Raw genomic sequence first — 21,123 nt, forward strand, 5'->3', positions numbered from 1 at the left:
GTTCAGTACTAAACACAAAGGTAAAATCAAGAACAATAAGATGCCATGCTGGTGAATAAAACTCTCAACTTATAATTATGAGATCTAGTACAGACCGGGCAGGTTCAATGATCCCTCTGACGCATTGTCACAATCTGCTGCTGGTGCTCAGCTGGAGGGGCTAAAAGAGATCCATAGCAGACTGTGCCACCCAGGAGTCACGAGGTTCTTCCACCACATATGGACTAACAACCTTCCTTACTCTCTGTAAGAAGTCAGGACACCGACTAAAAGCTGTCCCATTTGTGCAGAATGCAGACCGCAATACTTCAAAGCTCCAGAGGCCACTCTAATCAAGGCAACCCAACTTTTTGAGAGGATTAGCTTAGATTTTAAAGGACTGTTACCTTCCAACAACAAAAATGTATATTTCCTCACTGAAATTGACGAATATTCCAGGCTTCCCTTTGCGATACCCTGCCCTGATGTCTTGTCAGTGTCTGTCGTTAAGTCACTTGACATAATTTTCAGCATTTTTGGTTTTCCCAATTACATTCATACCAATAGGGGCTCAGCATTCATGAGCGCTGAACTGCGGTGAGCCCTGCTACGAAAGGGGATTGCCACCAGCCGAACCACGAGCTCCACTGCCTCACGTTGGCGATTCTGGAGTGGGTCCAGAAGTCAGTTCTTCCCACACTACAGACACAGGACCTGTACCAGTTTCCAGGTTGCAAAGGAGCCACCTGTTTTGAGACGAAGCACCAGAATTCGTAAACAACCTGATAGGCTGACATATTCATAAAACATCTCATTATATTTCGATTGCTTGCTAGATACTGGCGTATTTTGGCTGTTAAGAGTATTCTCAATGCCAAACAATGATATCCATGTATCGCTTGCTTCAGTCCTTCCTAGCAGTTGTCCTTTTGATTTTAACCCTTCTTCTGCCAGGGGGAGACTGGTGAATGTCTGCCAAGTTGCCTGTCTCCCCTCTGGCGAGCCTTGCTGTAGTACTGTTAAGGACACTCCCCTTGGGTATAACTGTGAATGCACCTATTGTCTTTTATTAGCAGAAACTCATGGTACAATAATAAAGGCCATGATTATTGTTTGACCACATCGCCAAATGCACAAAATATTAGCTTGGCAACTTAAAACAGAACAAGCTAAAAGAACTGTATTGGCATCAAGGAAAAAGGACAAACAAATTACATATAATCCAATGGAGATCAATGAAAACTTTAAGGAATTCTATGAACAATTATACCGAACTGAGAACAAGGGGAAAGAAGACAAAATAGATGAGTTTTTGGCTAAAATTGAACTACCAAAATTGCAAGAGGAGCAAAACAAATTGATAAAACCATTTGAAATAGAGGAAATAAAGGATATATTAAAAAGCTACCAAACAATAAAACACCTGGAGAGGATGGACTCCCAATAGAATTTTTATAAACTTTATTTATTCATTCAAAAAACAAATAATATATGACATATACAGCAATTAAACATGAACATGAATGTTTTTTTTTCTATATATATATATATAGAAAAAAAAGAAAAGAACCCTCCCCTTCAGCCAACTCCCAATAGAATTCTATAACACATTTAAAGAGTTATTAATTCCTCCCCTCCTGCAGATAATGAACCAGATAGAAACACAAAACTTGCCAGATTCATGTAAAACAGCAATAATTACAGTAATACCAAAGACGGGAAAAGATCGATTAACACCAGCATCATATTCACCAATATCTCTACTTAATTCAGATTATAAGATAATAGCAAAACTATTAGCAAACAGATTGGCCAACTGTGTACCAAAAATAGTAAAACTAGATCAAACTGGATTTATTAAGAAAAGACGAAAAACGGAAAATGTCTGTAAGTTCATTAACTTAATCCATGCAGTACAAGGAAATAAGATACCAACAATGGCTGTTGCTTTAGATGCAGAGAAAGCCTTTGACAGGGTAGAATGGAATTATTTATTCAAAGTATTACAGAGGTTCAACCTACCAGAAATATATTAATTGGATTAAAGCATTATATAAGGGACCATTGGTGAAGGTGACAGTAAATGGATATGTATCGAACCAATTTAAATTAAGTAGATCAACTAGACAGGGATGTCCATTATCTCCCTCACTGTTCGCTTTAGCAATAGAACCATTGGCAGAACTGATAAGTACCAAAATTATTATTGATGCAAAATCAACTAATCCCTTTCACAATAGATAACCTTTCCTTTAGAGAATGGGAGAGAAAACGAATTAAAAGAATAGAAAATAGTTTTTTTGGAAATAATTTATTATCATTTGAACAAATGAAGTACAAATATGGAATAACTCATGGTACAATGTTTACATATCATCAACTGAAAGCCTACTTAAAGGATAAATTGGGAAACAGACTGAGATTACCAGAAGGAAGCAGCTTTGAATATGTGATTACAGAAACAATGATAATAAAAAGATTTATAACAAACATGTACATCAAGCTGCAGGAGAAAGAAAATGATGAAATAAGCTATAAACCCAAACAAAGGTGGGAAAAATATTTAAACATAAAGATAAAAAATGAAATATGGGAAAAATTATGCTCTGGAACGATGAAAAATATAACAAATACGAGGTTACGCATGATACAATTTAATTGGTTACACAGGTTATATATGACGCCCCAAAAGTTAAATAAATGGGATCAAACATTATCAGATAAATGTTTTCGCTGTAAGAAGGAATCAGGAACAACAGTACATGCAATTTGGGCATGTGAGAAAGTGAAAAAGTTTTGGGAAGATCTAAATCAGATATTAAACAAAATCACAAAAAATAAAATACCAAAAAATCCAGAGATCTTTCTTCTAAGTAATATAAGTAAAGAATTAGGCCTCAAACTGGATGAAGTGCAAAAAAGATTTATTATGATAGCCTTAGCTGTAGCAAAAAAATGTATTATGTCAACTTGGAAATCTGAAGAGAGCCTTAGAGTACAGCAATGGTACATAGAAATGAATAAATGTATTCCATTGGAAAAAATAACATATAATTTAAGAAATAACATCACAGTATTCGAACAAATTTGGGAACCGTACATGGAACACAACAGAGAGGGCCTACCGCGGACCTCCACCCCCTAAAATGACAGAATGAGAAGAAGACGAAATGAACTGACCCAGTGTGTAAAAGTAGATGACACCATTTCCTTGTTTATTTTCATTGTGTGATGACATTGTTTAATGGGTTTATTGTATTTTATATGTTGAACGTTGAGTGGGTGGGGAGGAGGTGGGAAGGAGGGGAAAAAGGGAGAAAATGCCACTGTGTATATTCAAGAGGGAAATGTATATGTGTATTTTGATTAATATGGTGCATAGTTTTGATTAATGTGGTGTATAGTGCATAGGTCACCTTTGTTGACCTCACCAAAGCCTTCGACACCGTGAGCAGGAAAGGGCTTTGGCAAATACTAGAGCGCATCTGATGCCCCCCAAAGTTCCTCAACATGGTTATACAACTGCACGAAAACCAACAAGGTCGGGTCAGATACAGCAATGAGCTCTCTGAACCCTTCTCCATTAACAATGGCGTGAAGCAAGGCTGTGTTCTCGCACCAACCCTCTTTTCAATCTTCTTCAGCATGATGCTGAACCAAGCCATGAAAGACCTCAACAATGAAGACGCTGTTTACATCCGGTACCGCACGGATGGCAGTCTTCAATCTGAGGCGCCTGCAAGCTCACACCAAGACACAAGAGAAACTTGTCCGTGAACTACTCTTTGCAGACGATGCTGCTTTAGTTGCCCATTCAGAGCCAGCTCTTCAGCACTTGATGCCCTGTTTTGTGGAAACTGCCAAAATGTTTGGCCTGGAAGTCAGCCTGAAGAAAACTGAGGTCCTCCATCAGCCAGCTCCCCACCATGACTACCAGCCCCCCCACATCTCCATCGGGCACACAAAACTCAAAACGGTCAACCAGTTTACCTACCTCGGCTGCACCATTTCATCAGATGCAAGGATCGACAACGAGATAGACAACAGACTCGTCAAGGCAAATAGCGCCTTTGGAAGACTACACAAAAGAGACTGGAAAAACAACCAACTGAAAAACCTCACAAAGATAAGCGTATACAGAGCCGTTGTCATACCCACACTCTTGTTTGGCTCCGAATCATGGGTCCTCTACCGGCATCACCTACGGCTCCTAGAACGCTTCCACCAGCATTGTCTCCGCTCCATCCTCAACATTCATTGGAGCGACTTCATCCCTAACATTGAAGTACTCGAGATGGCAGAGGCCGACAGCATCGAGTCCACGCTGCTGAAGATCAAACTGCGCTGGGTGGGTCACGTCTCCAGAATGGAGGACCATCGCCTTCCCAAGATCGTGTTATATGGCGAGCTCTCCACTGGCCACCGTGACAGAGGTGCACCAAAGAAGAGGTACAAGGACTGCCTAAAGAAATCTCTTGGTGCCTGCCACATTGACCACCGCCAGTGGGCTGATATCGCCTCAAACCATGCATCTTGGCGCCTCACAGTTCGGCGGGCAGCAACCTCCTTTGAAGAAGACCGCAGAGCCCACCTCACTGACAAAAGACAAAGGAGGAAAAACCCAACACCCAACCCCAACCAACCAATTTTCCCCTGCAACCGCTGCAACCGTGTCTGCCTGTCCTGCATCGGACTTGTCAGCCACAATCGAGCCTGCAGCTGACGTGGACTTTTACCCCCACCATAAATCTTCGTCCGCGAAGCCAAGCCAAAGAAGTGTGAAAAATAAAAAAAATAAAAAATTTTTAAATAATTTCTCTGAATTTTCCAACCAGTGAATGCATCCTCCATCTGACCCATCTTTACATTGTTCCACATCATTCTTACAGTCATGAAAATCCTCTTCAATCTTCTTAAATTTATTTTGCACCTTGACCACCATTTTCACACACTTTGCCACATCCAACTTAATAGGTGATTTCTCCCCCTTCACATCAGCAAGTCGTTCCTTCATAGATGAAAAACCTTGACCCATCAGAGTTGCCAATTATCTATCTGTTTAGATATATCAATTTGTGATGGTGGGTTTGAGTAATGAGGGTCAAATTTAAACTTTGTTGAAACCTGTGTAGATATGGGCCTACTCTTGTATATAACAGTCTCTTCCTCCTCCGTACCTGGATACATTTCTTTTTCCAGACCCTCACCAATGTCGCCTTCTTCCTCCTCTGTCGATACAGATGGCATTTCAGCCCGACTTTGGGTTCGGATCCCCCCTCCCGTCAGCCAAGCATCGCTGGGCCGAGAGAGGTCGAGTCCCCCGCAGCCCAGGCCACACTCCATATAACGCGCATGGTGGTGAGGGAGGAGGTGGGCACTAGTTCGCTGCTTGTGTGTGTTAATTTGTTGGGTGTGTGTGTTCGTTGGGTGCGTGCTTGTGCATGTGTGTTCAATCATTGGGTGTGTGTGTTCATTGTGGGTGGTGTGTGTGTTCATGGGGGGTGTGTGTTCATTGAGGGAGTGTGTTCGGGAGAGTGTATGCATGTTCATTGGGGTGTGTTGGTTTGGGGTGTGTGTTCATTGGTGTGTGAGTGTTCTTTGGGGTGTGTGTGTTCATTGGGGGTGTGTGTGTGTTCTTTGGGGAGTGTGTTCGTTGGGGGTGTGTGTTTGTTGGGGTATGCGTGCTTGTTGGGGTGTGCGTGCTCGTTGGGAGTATGAGTGTTCATTGGAGGTGTGTGTGTTCGTTGAGGTGTGTGTTCGTTGGGGGTGTGTGTTTTCATTGGAGTTGTGTGTGTTCGTTGGAGGTGTGTGTTCGTTGAAGGTGTGTGTGTTTGTTTAGTGCGTGTGTGTTCATTGTATATGTGTGTTCGTTTGTTGGGTGCATTTGTTGGGTGTGTGTGTTTGTTGGAATGTATGTGGGTATGTGTGTGTTTGTTCGTTCATTTGGTATGTGTGTGTGTTCATTCGGTCGTTGGGTGTGTGTGTATTCGTTCATGGTGTGTGTGTTCATTCGGTCGTTGGGTGTGTGTGTATTCGTTCATGGTGTGTGTGTGTTTGTTGGGGTGTGGGTGTGTGTGTTTGTTCGTTCCTTGTGGGTGTGTGTGTGTGTGTGTGTGTGTGTGTGTGTGTGTGTGTGTGTTGGTGTACGTGTGTATTCGTTCATTGGGTGCAAGTGTGTGTGAATCTGCCTTGCAGCAGGCAAAAATTTCATCTAATACGACAATAAATTGAATCTTGAGACAGGTGAACAAGGCCTGTTGAGGTGAGTCCAGTAACACTGCACTCAACATGTACTGGCCCTGCCCTGAAAGTGCTTGATATTGAGGCTGCCTGCTCATCCATTGTGATCATACTGGACCCATTATGAAGTCATACTCACCCTCTTGTTTCTGACTGTGGTTGAACTGCTTGGTGAGGCTGGAGGGAAAGATTGGGCCCCCGCCGAGAGGAGATGCAATAAATGAGGTGGGTCTAGGTTCAGAGAACAACATTAGGGTGGGTGCACTTCCACCCCTTCCCTGCTTCTTGCATTGCACACTGTGCCAGCTCCCTCTGCCCTGCTTCACTGTGGCCGTCCCAGTGACTACACCTAATCCCACAATCAGGATTATTGTCCTGAATAGGACAACTGGGCAGCATGGTTAATGTCGTGGTCAGCGCCATGTTGTTACAGCGACCGGGACTAGAGTTCGAATCCAACACTCCTCTGGTGGCTCCGTTTTCCTCACAGAGTTCAACTCCCACAGGGGGTTGTAGATCAATTGGGTGACACGTGCTCGTGGACCGAAGGGCCTGTTACTGTTCTGTACATCTAAATTTAATGTGTCATGAATTTCTTTTTGCAGAAGTTGTATTAATGCCTTACGGGTGCTAAAATTGCTATAAATTACATTTCAGTAAAAACAAGATTTAAATAAATTATATGGAAAAGAGAAAAAGTGGGGCAGAGTTTATAGGCTCGTTGTCCATTTAGAAATCTGTTGGCGGAGGGGAAGGAGCTGTTTTTGTGACATTGAGTGGTGTCTTCAGGCTCCTGGACCTCCTTCCTGATGGTGGTAGTGAGAAGAGGGCATGGACTGGGTGGTGAGAGTCTTTGAAGATAGAGGCTACTTTTTTTTAAAGACACCATCTCTTGTAGAAATCCTTCATAGAGTGAAGATGAGCCCTTGATGTCGCTGGCTGAGTTTACAACTCTCTGTAGCCTTTTCCTGTCCTGAGCGTTGGCACCTCCATACCAGGCAGTGACACAGCCAGTTTGCCATTTACACCTATAGAAATTTGCAGTCTTTGGTGACGTACTGAACTCCTGACACGCCAATGACTGATCCTAACAAGCAAACCTGTAGGCCGAGGGCAACTCTGGTTACCACAGGAGTGTGCATCACCATCGATTCTATTCGAACATAGCTCCAATGCTCTGGTCTTACGAAAAACCAATACCGGCTGAAGTATTTACAATGACACCGTCCAAGGGTCAGGTGTGCTAAACTAATGTGAGTTTGTGGGAGTGGATGCAAGGACTAGACTCACATACCACCTCAAGTCTTTCTTTTCTTTGGCTTGGCTTCGCGGACGAAGATTTATGGAGGGGGTAAAAGTCCACGTCAGCTGCAGGCTCGTTTGTGGCTGACAAGTCCGATGCGGGACAGGCAGACACGGTTGCAGCGGCTGCAGGGGAAAATTGGTTGGTTGGGGTTGGGTGTTGGGTTTTTCCTCCTTTGCCTTTTGTCAGTGAGGTGGGCTCTGCGGTCTTCTACAAAGGAGGTTGCTGCCCGCCAAACTGTGAGGCGCCAAGATGCACGGTTTGAGGCGATATCAGCCCACTGGCGGTGGTCAATGTGGCAGGCACCAAGAGATTTCTTTAGGCAGTCCTTGTACCTTTTCTTTGGTGCACCTCTGTCACGGTGGCCAGTGGAGAGCTCGCCATATAACACGATCTTGGGAAGGCGATGGTCCTCCATTCTGGAGACGTGACCCATCCAGCGCAGCTGGATCTTCAGCAGCGTGGACTCGATGCTGTCGACCTCTGCCATCTCGAGTACTTCGACGTTAGGGATGAAAGCGCTCCAATGGATGTTGAGGATGGAGCGGAGACAACGCTGGTGGAAGCGTTCTAGGAGCCGTAGGTGATGCCGGTAGAGGACCCATGATTCGGAGCCGAACAGGAGTGTGGGTATGACAACGGCTCTGTATACGCTTATCTTTGTGAGGTTTTTCAGTTGGTTGTTTTTCCAGACTCTTTTGTGTAGTCTTCCAAAGGCGCTATTTGCCTTGGCGAGTCTGTTGTCTATCTCATTGTCGATCCTTGCATCTGATGAAATGGTGCAGCCGAGATAGGTAAACTGGTTGACCACCTCAAGTAATCCCTTACTAACCACAGAGCATCATCCTATGTCATAAGTGCTGTGTGGTTAGTAAGGGATTACTTAAGATGGTATGTGAATGGGGGAGAAAATGGTTGAGAACCACTGGATGAGAGCAGTCACATCTTGCTGAGGTTCATTCCCATTGTTTACTTTAAAACATTTATTTCAACAGACAACGTGACAAGGGCAGCCTGGTTGGCATAGCAGTCTGCGTCACACCTTTACAGCGCCAACGATCGGGACTGGACTGAGTAGGAATCCCGCATCTGTGTCGGTTTTCTCTGGGGGAGCTCAAGTTTCCTCCCACCTTTTAAAACATACATAGGTGTAGGTTAATGGGGTGTAAATTGAGCAGCACGGACTCATAGGGCCGAAATGGCCTGTTACCACAGTGTATGTCTAAATTTAAAAAAAGTTAAATTTAAGAATGTAAACTATCCACAAACCTTCACCTAATGCATTAGCAAAGAGAAAACAAATTACGATAGGCAGTAAAACAGTGGTTTTCAACCTTTTTCTTACTATTCATAGAACCATTTTACTAATCACAGAGTTCTAGAGGCTTAGGGATTACTTAAGGTGGTCTGTGAGTGGAAAGAAAAAGGTTGAGAACCACTGCTAAATCAATACTGCCCCTCTGCTGCATTCACTCACATTTCAAATTAGAGTTCCATTATTCTTATTTATGACACACTCGATGGCCCCACCCACTCTGCTACCGTGCACTCCCACCCCAAGGGCACATGGGCCAGGACGAAAGCTGGAAAGAGCAGGCAGATAATCTCACTTCCCATCAGTGGCATGACCAATGTTAAGTGAAAGAAATCTGCACCATCCTTTCCTATATCTTTCCTTTTTATGGATGCGGCTGAGTTTCTCCAGCATTTCAGCGTGTTTATTTAACGTATCCTTTCCACTGTCTCCGACACTAGTACAGGTTGTACCTTTTTAATCCAGCGGCGTTGGGACCTGGCCATTGCCCAACCACAGAAAATGCCGGAAAACAGAAATTGACCCCGATAAAAACATATCAACAGTGGAACAAAGCTTAAAACAGAAAATAATACTGTGTGGGGGGGGGGGGGGGGCACCATAAGTGGAGAGGTTAGCGCAACGCCTTTACAGTGCCAGCAATCGAGACGTTAATACAAACTCCTTGCAGAGAGCACAGGACTTGAACCCTGTCCCAATCACCGATGTTGTAAATGTTGAATCTGCCGCAATGGGGATGGGGACCAGGATTCGAGTTTGTACTAACAGTGGTAGATTCAAACGTGCCAGATAAGTGCAACTTGTATATACTTTCTTTGGGGACCACAATTGTGATCCAAGGGAAGCCTCACCAACAATTGTAGCAGGTACTTAACTATTTGGAAACACCAACTTCCTAATAATAAAGGCCAGTTTGCCATGGTAATTACTAGCTAACTTCTCGGGTTTCATTCACAAGAACATCCATCTCTCTGTTCTCCATTCAATTGCAGTCTCTACATTTAGATGCCTGCCTTTTGATTTTCCCCACTACAATGCACGATTCTGCACCGTCCCACATTAAAGTCCATTTGCCAAGTTTTGCCCACTCACTCAATTATAGAGGCCAAATGTCCTCAGCACACGATCCCCAGACCACCTAAATTTTAATTTAGACATACAGTACAGTAACAGGCCATTTCAGCCCATTTTACCTATACCCCGGAACGCTTTTGAAGAGAGGGAGGAAACTGGAGCCTCCGGACAAAACCCACGTGGACACAGGGAGAACGTGCAAACTCCTTACTGACAGCACGGGACTCGGATCCCGGTCCGAACCCAATCGCTGGCACTGTAAAGGCATTGTGCTGACCGTTATGCCAACTGTGCCACCCTACGTCTCTTGACCTCTTGCTGCCTGCTGACTGGTGTCTGCTCTGTAACTCCTCCTCGAGTCCTGTGGAGTTGCGTGTTGTTTAACTGAGCCTCTCCCTCTCCCCAGCTCTCCTGATTCTCCCTGTGGATCAAAGTTCCAACAAGAAGTTTCTACCTATCCATTCCTGGGAAACTATATGCAGTGCTGTCATTATTGGGAAAATGGACTACCCCAAATGCTGGCTCTTCCAGATCACCTTGTGGATTTAAGAGATGAAATAGCCAGGACATCAAAGGTTATGGGAGAAGGCCGGGCAGTGGGGCTGAGTGGAGCAGCTCATGATTAAATGGGCTGAATAGCCTATTTCTGTCCCAATATTTTCTGGTCTTACTGCTGTAGGCGGGTGTGGAGGCCGGGTCATTGGGTGTATTTAAGGCAGAGTTTGATAGGTTCTTGATTAGCCAGAGCATCAAAGGTTATGGGGAGAAGGCCTGGCAGTGGGGCTCAGTGGAAAATGGATCAGCTCACGATGGAATGGTGGGGCAGCCTTGATGGACTGAATGGCCATTTCTGCTCCTGTGTCTTACGATTTTGGGATACTCGGGTTTGATTTCTGATTTTTGAATGGAATAACAGCCAGGCAGAGTTGAGGAACATGTGTGGGACAGGTTGCAGGGAAATGCATGAGGGAACTGGATTGATTGTAGAGTTGAACAGGAAAGTGTGCAGATGTTGAGATTGTAGTGCATTGATCTGGAACCTGGCCAACACACTCCTTTTGTGCTGTTTGGAAAATGATTAGAGTCGAACAACACAGAGGGTCTTGTGGCTCACCTTGTCCATGCTGATGATCAAGGACCCAACTACAGCTAAGATGCAACGTTTCCTTCTTCTACCCCACCTATGTCCCTCAGTTTTGGGCATCTGTCACATCTTCCCTCCGACTCCTCCACTCTACTGAAATTAAACCCAGTCTCTCTTCACTGTGTCACTCCATTCCCAGGTAACACATTCCTGCATCTGCTCCAGAACAGTCATGGCCTTCCCACAGCCTAATGACGTAAGCTCCAACTGAGGTCCAATCAATGTTTTATAGCAGTGGGTTCTCAACCTTTGTACTCTGTGATTGGTAAGGGATTGGTTACGGTGGGATGTGGGTGGGAAGAGAAGGTTGAGAATCACTGCTCTAGACCCAATTGTTACTGAAATATTTTGCTTGAGAAAAATGGTCATTGGCCCATTTCCTTTGGAGTTCTGAAACTGTGCACATAACGAGTCAATGAGGGACGATTAAAACAGTGGGTTTCAAACTTTTTCTTTCCACCCACATCCGACTTTAAGCAATCCCTTACTAATCACAGAGTACCGATGGCAGAGGGATGACTTAAAGTGGGATGTGGGAGGAGAGAAGGTTGAGAATCACTGTATTGTAGTGTGTGTATTTTAAAAGACTTTAAGATACATGTTTTAATAAAAGACCATGGGAGGTGTGGCTCCCATGAAAACCCCCCCCCCCCCCCCCCGTCTCCTCCACACCTCAGGTGGAGAGTGTGGGCTAGTCCTCGAGTTATAACAGCAGGGAAAAGGCCCTTTGGGCCAAATTGCCAATGCTGACCCAGATGTCTATCTGAGCTACGTGCCTGCGTTGATCCCTCTACACCACAGTTGGCGTAGCAGTCGGCGTGATGCCTTTACAGCGCCACCAATCAGGACTGGGTTCGAATCTCGCGCTGTCTGACATGAGTTTGTATATTCTCCCCATGTCTGTGTGGGTTTTTCCCGGGGGCTCCAGTTTCATCCCACCATTCAAAATGCACCGCCGGAGTGGAGGTGTAGGTTAATTGGGTGTAAATCATTACCGTGCTGCATGTCTAAATTTAATTTAATTTAAAATGTAAAAATTTAAACTTTTCCTATCCATAAACCTATCCAAGTGTCCTTTAACAGTGTAATTGATGAACCTCAACACATGCTGACCCTATTTTCAACAAATTGGTAACACTGGACAACAATTATTTTTCTCAAAAGGTTTTCTACCTGAAAAATAGTTGGTGATTTTGATAGACAACTTCAAAGTGACCAGATTTGCTGGATCATGTAGGAAGTTGTTGAAACATTAAATTGATTTTTATTGAATTTAGCATGTTTAATCGCATCATGATGCTGGCCCGTTGCGTTAGTTCAACTAGCCTAAAAATGTTTTGCCGCTGATTTTCGTTTGTACTCAGTATCTGGTGCCTCTCATGTCAGTGTCCAACAATAGTTGGCCGGCACTAGTGGATTCCAGTTGCCCTGATACCACGTATCCCTGGTCTGAATGTCCTAGTGAAACCTTTCACCGTGTTCGCTACTGATGGCACCAAGATCAGCAGGGAAGGAATCTGAGAGCAAATGCAGAAAATGAATTTTCAGTGACATGTTTGCACTTCCTGGTTTTTTATGCTTGAAGCACGTTGTCAATGAGCTGGATGTATTTAGTGCTCTGTAGTTGCCAAGAAAATTTTTACTGACATCTTTAAATGCCTTCCATGTATGCCCAGGCCTTAGACAACATTGGCATAGCACTTGCACTGAGCACCTGCCCAGGAAACTTTGGATTGACCAAAACAACTTGTTTTTCTTTTACACATACAGCTCGGTAACAGGGACATTTTGGCCAACAAACCCATGCTGCCCAATTACACCCAGTCGACTCACAACACCCGGTACGTTTTTTTGAAGGGTGGGAGGAAACTGGAGCCCTGGAGGAAACCCACATGGACACCAGGAGAATGTACAAACTCCATACAGTCAGCGCTGGATTCCAACCCTGATTCCGATCACTGATGCTGTAACAGGGTTGCGCTAACTGCGCTGGCCTTTATGGGCAATATATAGTAGATTTAAAATATGATAGGAAATCATAAAACAGGTATTATCTCAAAAAAAGGGTACATGATGGGTATATTTTAAGGTGAGTTTTGTGATCAGCAGCCCAAAAGTTTTGAGGAAGCAAAATCTTGGTAGTTCAGTGTAAATTGTGTACCTTGACATGATATAGAATGGCAGAGCTAACCTATTAGACTGTGTTTGCTGATAAACCCTCACTGGACAAGGTATGATGTGATAAATAAACATTTAAAACCCATTTGTAGTCACTGCTAACACATCCTTCAGCCCATTGTGTTCCCTGCTCTCCTTTAGGTCTCCGCTGTGTCCTCTTCCTCCCTGTAGGCTGGACTGATGTGGCAGGGAGCGAAGCCATGATCAGCTGGCAGCAGAGGTCGACACCAGGGTCCCGAGGCAGCACGGAGAGAAGGCAAGTGGCCTAGCCTGGCCAGCCCGCACGGCGGTGCCTGAGTGCCGGCAGGAGTAGGCCAAAAGGAGAGCGCATGGAGCCACCCAGCACTGAGAGCTCCTCACAAGAGCCAGAAGGTGAAGGCCCAGCCTGCTGCCTGCAGCCAGAGGCGAGCCAAGACGAGCAGCAGCTGAGGGCTGGGGGAAAAGGGGTTGGGCAGGGCCAGCAGCAGGCCCGAGGCTTGGCACGGGGCAAGAGGAAACGCTGGGGGAAGGAGGTGGGAGAGCCGTCCACTAGGCCAAAGGAGGAGGAGGACGTGGAAGCGGGGCCATGTTCCCAGATGGGAGCCGAATCAGGAAGTAACCGGCGGAAGAGGCCGAAGCTGGAGGGGAGTGAATGCGACCAGCGGCCTGGGCCTGAGGCAGAGGAAGGCCACAAACATCCGAAGCAAAAGCGGGGGCCGAAGCAGCAAGTCTGCAGCCGGCGGCCCAGGGAACCCAGCACAGTGCTGAAGCGCACCTACGGCTACACCCATGTGGACGGGCTGCTGGAGGCCACATGGGGCCAAGAGGCCGAACTACCAGCCAAGCGCCTGGCCTCAGCCCCGCAGCCACTGCAGAAGGCCGCCAGGATGCACCTGAAGGTGGGCCGAGGCCGGGCTGCGGGACCCCAGCACCAGGCGCTGGGTTGCCAGCCGGCATGCCTGGCAGACGCCCAGACCCAAACTGAGCCAGCCTGCCACTGGCCTGACGCCTCCACCTCCGAGTCCTCACCGGCCTCGGGCTCCAGCAGCAGCAGCGCACCCCACAGCCAGGCCTCCAGCAGCAGTGGCAGCACCTCACAGCTCTCGGTGGCACAGGCCTGCCCCCAGGACCGCAGCCCGGTCGCCAGCTGCCATGCTGGCCTGCAGGCCCCCAAGCAGGCTGGCACTAGGCCGAGGGGCTTCGACCTATCCCCAGGCAGGAGGCGAATCACCAGGCAGCAGAGGAGGCCTTCCTTGCCGATCAGCTACAGGCCTGAGGCCTGCACAGAGTGCTGGCACAGGAGGGATGTCCCCATGGCAACGGACTGCTCCTCTCAGGACCATTGGAGCTGCCTGATATTCTAACCCCATGCTCACCCCATGGGGACCAAGACTGTAAATAAGGAGAGTTTAAATAAAGTGTGTAATGTCTCTGTGTTACTTGGGAGACTTCTTAAATAATTTAAGAGATGCAAGATTCAAATAACAAAAGAGACTTTACTTACTGATGTCTTCCACCATCTCCAGACTGTTCACACACTCACACTATACATATACATATGCCCCACAGTGGTGCACCTCAGTAACTACAGTGAGAAGAGTGTATTCTTACACGGTTACAAAATAGTTCACATTATCCCGACTATATGACATCCCACCTTCTCAAGATAAAGAAAAATGTAATGTTCTTTATCATTTTCTTTCTGGTGCAACTTAAGTAACTGAACTTTTACACTAGTGAATTTTACACAACTATTTTTAAATAGTCCTTATCAATATCGCACTGGTAGCAGTATGTTCCTTCGCCATCTTTTGGATTTAGCTGCGACCTTCGGGCTCTTTGTTGCTGGTCCATGTGTAAGTGATGGAGCTGGTTGTGTTTCACCTGACAACTGCTGTGTTGATGTTTTGGTATTAGTGGTTATGGTCTCTTCACCTGATACCTGACTTGATATTGGTGTTGTCGGCTTTGCTGGATTAAAGCTTTCTGCTTCATCACATCTTGTGTCAGCCGGATGTGAATTCTGTTCCTCCTCAGCTGATTGCCAGAGTCTGTCTCGACAATGTATGATCTTGGTGACTCAGCTTCTCTGATGACCTTTGTTGAGTTCGATGTTTTCAGCACCGGCTCCTGAATATGCACATGCTGCCCTCTGAAGAGTTCAAGCAATGACTGTGCATGTCTGTTATAATGTTGGTGTCCTTCTTCTTGCGGGTCAGCCAATCTTCTGGTTTCCTCCTGATATTCTGGAGAGTATATTTTGCTTGACAGAGTTGTTTTATATTTCCTGCTATTTAGAAGTTCTGCCGGGGCTTCATGTCAGCTCTTAAAGGTGTTGCTCGAAATGATAGAAGAGCAAGGGATGGGTCGTCTTTTGTTTCGCAACACTTAACTCGTGTTGCACTTGTTTGCACTTGTCTTATGATGAACCATGACCTTTGGGGTAGTGTGGGGATTGTGTAGTGATAACAAACCCATATCCTGCAGCCAACTTCCTGAATTCTTGTGATGTGAACTGGGTTCCATTGTCACATATTAATTGCTTAGGTATTCCTTGTTCAGCAAGGAGTGCTCTCATTTCTGAGGTGATAGTGGACGCTCTCAGGACTTTCACCCCTTTTGACAAATGGAAACTTAGAGTAGTAACAGGCTACTATTAAATACCACTCTTGCTTTTCAGTGAACATGTCTTCTCCCACTGTGTGCCATGACCTGGCAGGTACTTCTGTGGAAATCTTTGTGTGGCGTGTTTCTGTACTTTTGGCAACTGTTCTTCATCTGGATCTCATAATTGACAGAGATCAATTGCAACTTCTGGCAGGTATCCAGTCCTAGAATTGCTGGTCCATCTGCATCTACAACGTAGAATGTACGGAGGATGTTCTTTCTCTTATGGCAGCCATTGATCTTAGCTCTCCCTAGTTGCTTGATCATGGGTCCAACATAGGCCATTAATGTGACATTAGCTGTTATCAATGCACTGTCTTTTGGATAGCTTTTTATTATGTTCTCTAGAAACATCTGGAGGTAGAGTCTGAGTGGAAGGATGTTGCTTAGTGATCCAGTATCCAGTTTCACCTTTAGGTTAAATATTGTAGACTTGTTCTGGATTGTCCTCTGTATTTGGATCCTTGCGTGCAACTCGCTTTCTTCCTTCATCTCACCCGACATCTTGTGAAGGTGTATGGATTCTATGTCCAGTATCTAGGAGTCGGAGACCTCATTGTTGTTTCCCTTTATGTGGTGGATCTTCTCTTTGTCTGATCTTCACTGGCATTACTGTTTCCTTCATACCAGACTTGCACATCTTCGCCCAGTGGTTTGTTTTACCACAGGTTCTACGTTCAGAACCGTGTGCGGTACAATTGTTTCGGTCATTGAAGGGGTGTTGCCTGCTGCACTTCCTGCAGGTCTTGGGGGTTTGCACTTTTCTCATTGTGTTCTTTATAGCATCAATCCTTCCTTATCTTTGCCGTGGGTGGGTCTGCATAGATGGGGATTTCATTTGTGCTCTCGTGGCTTCGAAGGCTCTGACTATGTCTATAGCTCCAGCCGGTTCAAGCTATCCTTCCCTATAAGAGACTTTTGCACTTTGGGATGGACACTCCCCCATATTAGTTGATCAACTAATCTTTCTTCTATATCCTTCAATCTGCATTTTGCAGCAACAATTTTGTGTCAAGTGAGGGTTATCAACAGTTTCATCAGTTCTTGCATTAAGCCTTGAAATTCATAGCGTTTAATTCTATGACTAGACCTGGGTTCAAGGTGAGAAGGAAACTTTGCAAATATCTGCTCTCGATCATTTTTCTCCAACTTTGTTTCTTCTTTGGTTTGACTTCGCGGACAAAGATTTATGGAGGGGTAATGTCCACGTCAGCTGCAGGCTCGTTTGTGGCTGACAAGTCCGACGCGGGACAGGGAGACACGGTTGCAGCGGTTGCAAGGGAAAATTGGTGGGTTGGGTTGGGTGTTGGGTTTTTCCTCCTTTGTCTTTTGTCAGTGAGGTGGGCTCTGCGGTCTTCTTCAAAGGAGGTTGCTGCCTGCCGAACTGTGAGGCGCCAAGATGCAGGGTTTGAGGCGAGATCAGCCCACTGGCGGTGGTCAATGTGGCAGGCACCAAGAGATTTCTTTAGGCAGTCCTTATACCTCTTCTTTGGTGCACCTCTGTCACGGTGGCCAGTGGAGAGCTCGCCATAAGCTACCAGCTATTAAATAAGTCAAGGCCTCACTCCCCTGTCCAGAGAAGTATAGAACTGACCTTTTCCTCTGCTGTTACATTTTTAAAATAGCTTTCAAATGCTAAAATGCACTTCTGATGAAACTTTTTAAACAATTCATCAATGCCTTCAGCCTTCCCGTCCATCACAGGGTGAACTGCTGTTGCTCCAGCCATTTTTTCAGTTATGTTTTTTTCTCTTTTTCCCCTTCATATTTCAGTGACTTATAATCGTGCGGCTTTATTCTTGTTCTCTTATACCGCTGCCACCATGTTATCCCTCTGTGTTACCTGGGAGGCTTCTTAAATAACAGAGATGGAAGATTCAAATAACAAAGAGATATAACTTACTGATGCCTTCCACAATCACAGGACTGTTCACACACTCACACTTACATATATATAGGCCCCATGGTGGTGCACTACTGTTACTACAGTGAGAAGGGTGTATTCTTACACAGTTACAAAATAGTTCACATTATCCTAACTCTATAACAAAGCACACCTTCTTCAGGAGGAAAGAGCAGGTGTTGGGAGCAGGAATGGGTTGGCTGCATTATCCCACCAGACTGGGCTGGGAATGGGTGGAAGGCAAACTGTTTATATGGTTATTTACATAGTCAGGACATCAGAATGATTGTCATTTATTAAATTAGGAATATAGTGATCTCACTTAGGCCTGATTACCTCCCCTCTCTCCCCAACTTCCTCCTCTCCCAGCGCCCAAGCTTGGTCCATGCTGGTTGACACTTGGTTCACCGTGTCACCGTGAACTTACAGTCCATCCAAGTGGCTGCCTTCTGCCACAAAAGGAAAAGACCCTGGTGTTGAGCATGCAGGTCCAGGAGGCTTTGCACACCGCAGTGGTTGAGGTGTCAACCAGATAATTCACTGAAGTTCAGAGGGCATCTAGTACTCTTCCTGCAGATTAACTTCCTTCAAACGGAGAGCAAAGGTAGAAAAACTGTGTGTGGGTGAGGGTGTCCATGGCTCTGTGTGTGAGAGCGTATGTGTGAAGATGTATGTGAGTGTGTGTGTCTGTATGAGTGTGTGCATGTGTGAGAGAGTGTGTGTGTGTGTGTGTGAGAGGATGTCTGTGAGAGTGGGTGGTGTCTGTGTGTGAGTGTGTGTGTGTGTGTGTGTGTGTGTGTGTGTGTGTGTGTGTGAGGAGTGTGGATGTGTGAGAGTTTGGTGTCTGTGTGAGAGTGTGTGTGTGTGAGGGTGTCATGTGTGTGTGTGTGAGGAGTGTGTGGGTGCCAATTTGAGAGTGTGTTGTGTCTGTGAGTGTGTGTATGTGAGGGTGTCTGTGTGATAGTGTGTGTGAGTGTGTGTGTGTGTGTGTGTGTGTATGTGTGTGTGACAGTGTGTGTGGGTATCTGTTTGAGAGTGTGTTGTGTCTGTGTGAGTGTGTGTGTCATTGTGTGTGTGAAACTGTGAGAGGATGTCTGTGAGAGGGTGTGTGTGTGTAAGAGAGGATGTCTGTGTGAGGGGGTGTGAGTGTGTGAGAGAGAGGATGTCTTTGTTAGGATGTGTGTGTGAGTGTGTGTGAGAGAGGATGTCTGTGTGATGGTGTGTGTGAGTGTGTGGGTGTATGTGGTGAGTGTGAGAGAGTGTGTGTGAGGGTGTGGAAATGTGTGTGTATATGTATGCATCAGAGTTACAACACAGATAGAGTATTTGTTCCTCTCTGCCAGAGGTAGATCGTTAAGGGACCGTTCTGATAAGTCCCTCTCCCTTCTCTGTCTATTCAATTCCCTATTGAAGGTGAGATATTTTGCAGTTGCAGATCAAGACAAGAACAGAAAAAAAGTTTCCTCGACTTTCCTTTATTTGTTAATGATGTAAAACACCCCTCGTTTAAGAATCAATGATTTTGTACATTCCCTTAAAATCTCCTTTACACCTCCTCGGGTCTTGGAAGGATAAATCATCCCCCATCGCTTCACATCAATTGAATTCCCTCATTCACTTAGAGATTGAGTAAATCTACTCAGAACCTGACCTCTGTCGCTGACACCCTGTCTAAAGGGGAGTCCCTGCGAATGAGCGGATGTCTCTGCATGGTTTAGATTTGCTTCCTTCAAAACTAGGATTTCCTCTGTTGTTTACAACAAATGTCTCAACTTACCTGCCCTGTGTTCCTGTAGCGTCGGACCATCTCGTTATGACATGCAGGTGGGCCAGGTTTGTGTGCGTGGTTGTTTGTGGACGGGAGCTCAGTGTGTTCCTGGAGCTGACAAGAGCTCTCTGAGTGTAGTTCAAAAATGCAAAACCAAGGGGCAGGGAAGGGATGAGCTGGGGGATAAATAAATCTCCATGGGATCCGACAGTCCACGGGTGAAATCTATTTTTTTCCTTTATCTCATTTTTGATCTCTCACTAATTAAATATAAATGAGAAGTTTGAAACTAAAGATGTAGATGTGTTTGAATGGATGGGTCTGTCTGATGCCAGTTCACACTGAGTCTGAGGATCCTTGAGAAAAGCAAAGAAATCTTCTCTGTTTGGATACAGTGGGGATGGGAGTCACATTGTTTCCTCACTGATTTTTATCGTACTTGGAACAATGGATTCTTAGGGAGCTATTTCCGAGTGGGAGTTTGCTTTCAGTAAAGGGCTACCAATGTGATATCTACAGCGCCCTCCATAATGTTTGGAGAAAAAGATGCTTTTTCTCTTTATTTGTCACTGTTCTCCGCAGTTTTACATTTGGAATCAAACAATTCACATATAATTAAAGTGCACACTTCCAGATTTTATTTGAGGTTATTTGTACACATTTTGTTTTGAAGATGTAGAAATTACAGCACTTAATATACACAGTCCCCTCATTTCAGGTCATCATAATGTTTGGGACATTTGGCTTCACAGATATGTTTAATTGGTTCATTGGTGCAGGGATAAGAGAGCTGGGCTTGCTTCGAAGCTTTTGATCACCTTGGAGTCTGTAGTTGCCATTTTTCCACATGACGACCAAAGTTGTGCCATTGAGAGTCAAAGAAGCCAGAATGAGGCTGAAAAACTGGAAGAGACGTCGCCCAAACCTTAGGATTTCCAAAATCAACTGTTTGAAACATTATTAAGAAGAAAGAGTGTACTGGTAGGGTCAGGAATCGCAAAGGGATTGATATTCCAAGGAAGACCTTCCGCTGCTGATGACCGAAGGATTCTCATCATGAAGAAAAATCCCCAAACTCCTGTCCAACAGATCAGAAACACTCTTCAGGAGGCAGGTGTGGATGTGTCAATGACAACTGTCCGAGAAGACTTCATGAACAGAAATACAGAGGCTACAAGAAGCAAACCAGTAGTTGGCCACAGAAACAGGATGGCCAGATTACAGTTTGCCAAGAAGTATTTAAAAGAGCCTGTAGGTTTCTGGATAAAAGGTCTGTGGACAGATGAAACCAGGATTTATCTGTATCAGACTGATGGGAAGAGCAATGTGTGGAGGCGTAAAGCAACTGTCCAAGATCCGAAGCATACCACCTCATCTGTGAAATGTGGTGTTGGGAGTGTAATGGCCGGGGCATGTACGGCTGCCACAGGTACTGATGCACTTATCTTCATTGACAATGACAGTAGCAACATGAATTCTGAGGTGTATAGAAACATTTTTTCTGCTCATGTTTGAGCAAATGCCTCCAAACTCATTGGACGACTTTTCATCCTACAGCAAGTCAGCGATCCCA

The 21,123-nt window shown here is 45.3% G+C and overlaps 1 protein-coding gene across 1 annotated transcript; it reads left to right on the forward strand.

Moving 5' to 3' along the window:
- Positions 1-6,358: 6,358 nt before the first annotated feature.
- Positions 6,359-14,651, forward strand: LOC138753940 (uncharacterized). The gene is made up of 2 exons (XM_069917545.1): positions 6,359-6,444; positions 13,375-14,651. Exon 2 carries the CDS (start codon positions 13,563-13,565, stop codon positions 14,574-14,576), a length of 1,014 nt encoding a protein of 337 aa, XP_069773646.1. The 5' UTR covers positions 6,359-6,444; positions 13,375-13,562; the 3' UTR covers positions 14,577-14,651.
- The last annotated feature ends 6,472 nt before the right edge of the window (positions 14,652-21,123 follow it).

Source organism: Narcine bancroftii, chromosome 2 (assembly GCF_036971445.1).
Source record: "Narcine bancroftii isolate sNarBan1 chromosome 2, sNarBan1.hap1, whole genome shotgun sequence".
Taxonomy (NCBI): domain Eukaryota; kingdom Metazoa; phylum Chordata; class Chondrichthyes; order Torpediniformes; family Narcinidae; genus Narcine; species Narcine bancroftii.

Coding starts and splice junctions, on each gene's coding strand:
- LOC138753940 (XM_069917545.1), top strand. CDS start 13,563: ATGGAGCCACCCAGCACTGAGAGCTCCTCACAAGAGCCAGAAGGTGAA.